Source organism: Cynara cardunculus (assembly GCF_001531365.2).
Source record: "Cynara cardunculus var. scolymus isolate 2C chromosome LG 10, CcrdV1, whole genome shotgun sequence".
Taxonomy (NCBI): Eukaryota; Viridiplantae; Streptophyta; class Magnoliopsida; order Asterales; family Asteraceae; genus Cynara; species Cynara cardunculus.
This window is the reverse complement of record NC_037537.1, coordinates 18,367,453-18,374,169: the sequence shown is the minus strand read 5'-3', so window position 1 is coordinate 18,374,169 and position 6,717 is coordinate 18,367,453. Positions and strand designations below refer to the sequence as shown.

General features: G+C 31.3%; 1 protein-coding gene across 1 annotated transcript; it reads left to right on the top strand.

Annotated features, from left to right (window-relative positions):
- Positions 1 to 2,409: 2,409 nt before the first annotated feature.
- LOC112520072 lies at positions 2,410 to 6,359 on the top strand. The gene is made up of 3 exons (XM_025128375.1): positions 2,410 to 2,446; positions 2,899 to 2,994; positions 4,726 to 6,359. The coding sequence occupies exons 1-3, from the start codon at positions 2,410 to 2,412 to the stop codon at positions 6,357 to 6,359; spliced, it is 1,767 nt and encodes a 588-aa protein (XP_024984143.1).
- The last annotated feature ends 358 nt before the right edge of the window (positions 6,360 to 6,717 follow it).

The window sequence follows — 6,717 nt, the reverse complement described above, 5'->3', positions numbered from 1 at the left end:
TTGTTTGTATTAATATATTGTATTATTGAATCTTTCATTTAGTTATATTATAAAACAATATAATTCACTAAAATTTCAAAATGTCTTTTTTTTTTAATCATTTTACATGTTTATTAGCTAGTTTTTGTCATACATGATTGTTCATCAACTATCTACCTTATCAGCCATTAGCTAGCTTATCAACAATCAACAATCAGCTAACTTACCATTAATTTGCAGCAATCAACAATTAGCTAACTTACCATTAGTTTGCCCAACATAACATAGCCTAAATAAAGGATGGGCATTATGCTGTTTTCTTTATATCCATGGTATTAGTCAAGATACTTAAAAGCCAACATGGACAATCACAGCTAAAAAAAAGTCAAAACTTGTAAAAAAAACTTATTTTATTTAGTTAGCGTTTGACTCTACAAATTCAAACACACAATAACACATCATTAACAGATTTTTTTCTAAATAGATAAAATAAAGATTTTTCTGAAGGGCAACTAGTTATTTTATTGTTTTAACATATTCTTTTTTTAAATTTCCACGATAAAAAAATTAAAAATGATATCATAAAATCTTGAAATCCAGAGACATTCGTTAAAGTTAAATATTTGAAAGAGATTTCTTAGCAATAAACTGTTGAAAGTTCATCGCAGATAAGGAGAAAAATATTATTCATTAAATATTAAGCACACATAATTGATGTTATAATTTCTGAAGTAAAAAAGCTGTTAAATTTGTTTTGGTGATCATGGTTTTTGTTTCTTCATTTAAATAAAATTATGAAAAGAACTGTTAAATGAACCAAATATCGTTTCTTATAATTTCTACTTTTGACTCGATTTATTTTTCCTAATTTCAAATGTTTTTATGTTAATATATTTAATAATTGACATAAGTATCTCAATGTTGAAAAGTAAAGTCATTAATTTATTCTATAAAAGGAAAAAATGTTATAGTTTTTCTATATAAAAAAACAGTAATTAATGAAACTACAAGGACAATGAGTGTCTCATTCATGATTAGTGAATTATCACTTCAATTGCCTTTTATAGTTTATCAGCAATCAGCTAACTTAAATAAAGGATGGACATTGTGCTGTTTTCGTTATATACAGTGTTAGTCAAGATACCTGAAAGCCAACATGGACAATCACCGTTAAAAAAGTTGTCAAAAAGAAAAAGTCAAAACTTGTAAAAAACTTGCTTTATTTAGTCAACGTTTGACTCTGAAAATTCGTCAAATTACAATAACATCTCATTAACATATTTTTTTTAAAATAGATAAAATAAAGATTTTAAATTTTTTTATTGTTTCAACATTTTTTTTAAATTTCCAAGATAAAAAAAATTAAAAATGAGATTATAAAATCTTGAAATCCTAAGAAATTCTTTGAAGTTAAATATTTAAGAAGGATTTCTTTTAACTTAACAACAAATTTACAACATATAAGAAGAAAAAGATATTATTTATTAAATATTTTAATAGCATATATAATTAATGTTATAATTTTTTAAAATAAATAGTTGTTAAATTTGTTTCGATTTGGATAAGATTAAAAAAGAATCGTTAAATGGACCAAATATCGTTTCTTATAGTTTCAACTTTTGACTTGATTTATTTTTCTTAATTTCAAATGTTTTTTTATGTTAATATATTTAATAAATTGACATAAGTATCTCAATGTTGAAAACTGACACATTAATTTATGGGAAAAATACGTGAAATAGTAACTTATTTTTATAATTTTTCTTATTATAATATTGTATTTTCAGTTTTTTTTATTACAATAATACACTTTTAAAATATTTTTTATTAGAGCATCGTACTTTCAAAAATTTACCCGTTATAGTATTGAGTAACATTTTAAATTAAATTTACCCATTATACCATGTTTCTTTGTTATATCATCGTCCATGTAGGCTGTCCATATATACGATAGTGCTGATATGACATTTTTTATTATATCATTGTACTTTCAAAATTATTTTATTTTAACATCATCAATTTCTATTACATCATTGTACTTTTAATTTTAATATTTTTATCATTTAAACATTGTAAATTTAATCAAATATGTTTACTAAAAATTATAATATCATAAATTAAACATGTTTACAAAAGATCACTATTTCACGAATAAAAATATTCATAAAAAACCATTCGTTCATCGCAAATTTCAATGCTGTAATAGAAATTTGATTAAAAATATTCATAAAAAACCATGTTTAATTTATGATATTATAATTTTTAGTAAACATATTTGATTAAATTTACAATTTTTAAATGATAAAAATATTAAAATTAAAAGTACACTGCTATAATAGAAATTTGTGATGTATAATAAAGTACTTTTGAAATTACAATGCTACAAAAAGAAATATCAAGTCAACACTATTGTACATGTGGATAGTCTACATGGACGATGAGATGACAAATGAACCTGATATAATGGGTAAATTTAATTTAAAAAGTTACCCAATGCTATAACGGGTAAATCTTTGAAAGTATGATGCCTTAATAAAAAATATTTTAAAAATATATTGCTCTAATAAGAAAAACTGAAAATACAATACTATAATAAGAGAATTTATAAAAATAATTTGCTATTTCACGTATTTTGCTCTTAATTTACTCTATAAAAGGAAAAGATGTTATAGTTTTTCTATATAAAAAAGCAGTAATTAATGAAAACTTTTACATATATGTTTGCTACAAGGACAATGAGTTTGTATCATTCTTGATTTTATTAGATGAATTATCACTTCAATTGCTTTTTATAGTTCTAAGCAATGTGGTGGTATATGAGGATGAATACAAAAATATCAGCTATTCGGTTCTCAGTTCAATTTGTTAGAACGATTATCATAATATTTCATATCCTTTTCGATACATCTTGTGCTTCAGATGAATTCCCAAGAAAAATTAGTCCGAATATAGGTTTTAATGACCCTCCAGTCTTATCATTCGATATTCAAGGTCCACCTCCTGTGTATCCTGCAGGTATTTATTAATGACTTTATACATCTATGTTGTCTTATAAAAGCATTTAGGTAAGACCATCTTCAATCATTTGCATTGTTTTATTCATCTTCAACCTATTACACAACCATTATTGCAAAATAAAATATTTCAAGTGTAGTATTTATTTTTAACTTATACAGAATATCAGTCACATCTGTTTGACATACGGTTCATATGTGTATCATATTAGTTCACATTTGAACATGTTATCCGTCTATTTGTAAAAGTTATAAAACTATCTTTTTGTCTACTGCATACTTTTGTGAGAAATTATCCGGTGCTTCACGGTCAAAGCCGCGAATGTTGACCAGATGAAATGTTGGGATCATTTCTTTACTTCTTAAATATTTACCACTTCTGAAATGAAACACACACTCTCTCTCTCTCTCTCTCTCTCTCTMTATATATATATATATATATATATCAAAAAGTTTAAGTAAAAAAGACAAAAATGGTAAAAATGTCGTAAGAACAAATGATTTATATGTGAATCTTTGGTAAAAATAAAACGTAGGTTCATATATATATATATATAAGGGACATAATCAAATGAGAACTAATTAGTTTGTGGTAACCGTGAGATCCAATCTCAACCACAAATCAATAGATAAATTAGGAAATTTTTAATTTTGGTAATTTTTAATTAAAATTTTAATGCAAGGACATTTTAGGTATTTTCTCTCCTTTCTCCTATCTCCTCTCTTCTCTCTCCGTCTCCCGGCCTCCATCCTCTGGCCTCCGGCCACCGTCCTCCGGTGATACCACAGTGGTATCACAATGCATCTTACAGGTGATTGAGTACCACACTGAGGTCGTTTGTGTGGTCGATCGGATATGTAACACAGTGGTATCACAATGCATCTTATATGTGATTGGGTATCACACTGAGGTCGTTTGTGTGGTCGATCGGATATGTAACACAGTGGTATCACAATGCATCTTATATGTGCTTGAGTATCATATTGTGATATCACCGGAGGACGGTGGCCCGAGGCCGGAAGACGGGGACGGAGAGAGAAGAGAGAAGAGAGGAGAGATAAGAGAAAATACCTAAAATGTCCTTGCATTAAAATTTTAATTAAAAATTATCAAAATTATATACTTCCTAATTTATCTATTGATTTGTGGTTGAGATTGGATCTTACGGTTACCACAAACTAGTCAATCTCCCTTGAATGGGTCCCTGCATGTTCATTTATAAATAATTAGTAAAGAAATAGGTAAGTCAAATTAAGTTCACATATGCATCGAATGAATTTTTTTAGAGTTATTCAATTATTCACATACAATGTTCGAAAAAGCTCGTCGTAACAGCGGTCATGGCGCGTCGTAACTCAAGGCTTGTGTGTCACGCAACATTATGCCTTAGGCACTCCACGACGTAATACAAGTTTTTGTAACATGATATCTGATTTTCCTTTTTTTTAATATTTTATTTGTTAGTTTTTAATATATAACTTAATTTAAACTGCTTAGTATATATCATGGATTGATTGAGTAATAGTAGAAAACATATGTTTATGTATGTAATTTTATATATGGTATAGAGATTTGTCGTCATAAGTCACGCCTTAAAAAACGCCGTGACCTCGCTCTGGCTTTCAAAACCTGAGGTCTGACCTCACCGTCACACCAAGCCTCATCCTCACGCTGTTTAGAACCTTGTTCACATATGTATTGATTTATACATTAATTGTTAACTGTTTGCAGGTGGATCCTTCGGAAAAGGAAGCATTGATCTTGGAGGATTAGAAGTGTACGGAACTTTATATTTCCTGAAAATATGGGATACACTAGGTGGTAACCCAAAGGATGGTGCAACATTTTACGAACCATATGCCTTCCCACCAGATTTCAAACTGCTTGGCCACTATTGTAGACCCAACGATGTGCCCTTTCCTGCAGCAGTTCTTGTGGCTAAAGACACCACAGGTGACCCCAACCATGGTGCCCTAAAGAGACCGATCGACTACACCCTTATGTGGACCAGTAAAGGTGTGAATTTCGGCCAATATGACGATGGCTACATATGGCTCCCGATCCCGCCAAATGGTTATAAAGCCGTTGGTCACATCGTCACAACAACACCAGAGAAACCGTCACTTGACAAGATCATGTGCGTTCGATTGGACTTCACGGATTTGGTTGAGGTGGATAAGTGGATTTGGGGAGTGAAGATGGGGAGGAGGTCCATTGATGTGTCCACCACAAAGCCGGTTACAAGAGGGCTAAGTGTTCCAATTGGTACGTTTTTAGCACGAGCCAAGGGCTCAGAAACTCACAATTTAGCGTGTTTAAAAATGGTCCAGAAAGATCCATATTTGGCTATGCCTAATTCGTTACAAATTAGCAGGATGATAAATCTTTATTCACCTTGGGTCTATTTACATCCTGATGAAGAATTCTTCCCTTCAACGGTTTTATGGTTCTTCGAAAATGGCGCTGAGCTACACGAAAAAAATATAATTCCACAGCCTGTGATCAACAATGGAGAAAACCTTCCAACCAACGGTACGCAAGATGACGCCTTTCTAGACCTCCCACCTAATCAACCGCAAAAAGATAAGGTAAAAAAAGGGTTTTTGAACGATGCAATCGCTTACATTCATGTGAAACCGGAACTCGGTGGAACCTTTACTGATCTAGCCATATGGTTGTATTACCCTTTTAATGGCGGAGGGAAGCTTCAATTGGGACCTTTAGCCATCAACTTAGGGAAGATCGGGGAACATGTTAGCGATTGGGAACACATAACGTTAAGAATCGATAACTATCATGGAATTCTAAAGGAAATCTATTTGTCTCAACATGCAGCCGGAAAATGGTTAACGGCTCCAGAATTCGAGTTTATTAATGGAACCAGACCAGTGGTGTATTCATCTTTGCATGGCCATGCACACTACGCCACTCCAAACTATCATCTTCATGGGAGATCTTACATTGACCCAATGGACATAGAAGAGTTCAATGAGTTACTCGAGATGGATTTAGAATCACCGATCACTGGGGGGGAAAAGTTTTTAGGGTTTGGTGTTAGAGACGACACTGCAAAAAGCAACTACGTGATGGATATTGCATCCAGCTATAATGTGGTTTATGTTGATTACAAGAAGTTTGATTCATTAATGGTCCCATGGTTGAATTATACAGGAAGATGGGGTCCAAAGATTACTTATGGATTTACGAAAGAGGTAACGAAAATAGCAAATAAGTTGCCAGCAAAGATGAGAAACGTTGCCATGAGAATGTTGCATAAGCTCCCTCCTGAGTTACTTGGAGAAGAAGGACCTGAAGGCCCCAAAATGAAAGATAGTTGGACAGGGGACGAGAAGGTTAAATTGTAACCATATGTTAAATCAGATACTCATATGATTCAATGATGGATCAAGTAGTTTGTTAGTTGTTTGCTAGTCCAATTGATTTATATAGTTTAATCTTTGCGGATAAGTTCAAAAGAATGATGAATCGATCTTTTCATTCATGTAAACTCTCAAAAGCTTCCCATTGGTGATTAGTTTGAGTCTCTTCAAATCCATATGAGTTTTTCCCTTCTGTTAACTCCAAGTCTTATTATTTGTCTATGCAAGCATAAGTTGACATGAACACATACACTTACATGAACAATCTTCAAATAGATGATGGCACACCTTTAGACAAAGGAATTGGGCCACAAAACAAGTATACAATACGACCCAATATCGT

Bases quoted from the DNA above. Each gene is read 5' to 3' on its own strand.
- LOC112520072 (XM_025128375.1), top strand. From the start codon at position 2,410: ATGGACGATGAGATGACAAATGAACCTGATATAATGG. The intron at 2,447-2,898 runs GTAAATTTAATT...CTTGTGCTTCAG, and splicing joins AAATGAACCTGATATAATGG to ATGAATTCCCAAGAAAAATT. The intron at 2,995-4,725 runs GTATTTATTAAT...AACTGTTTGCAG, and splicing joins ACCTCCTGTGTATCCTGCAG to GTGGATCCTTCGGAAAAGGA.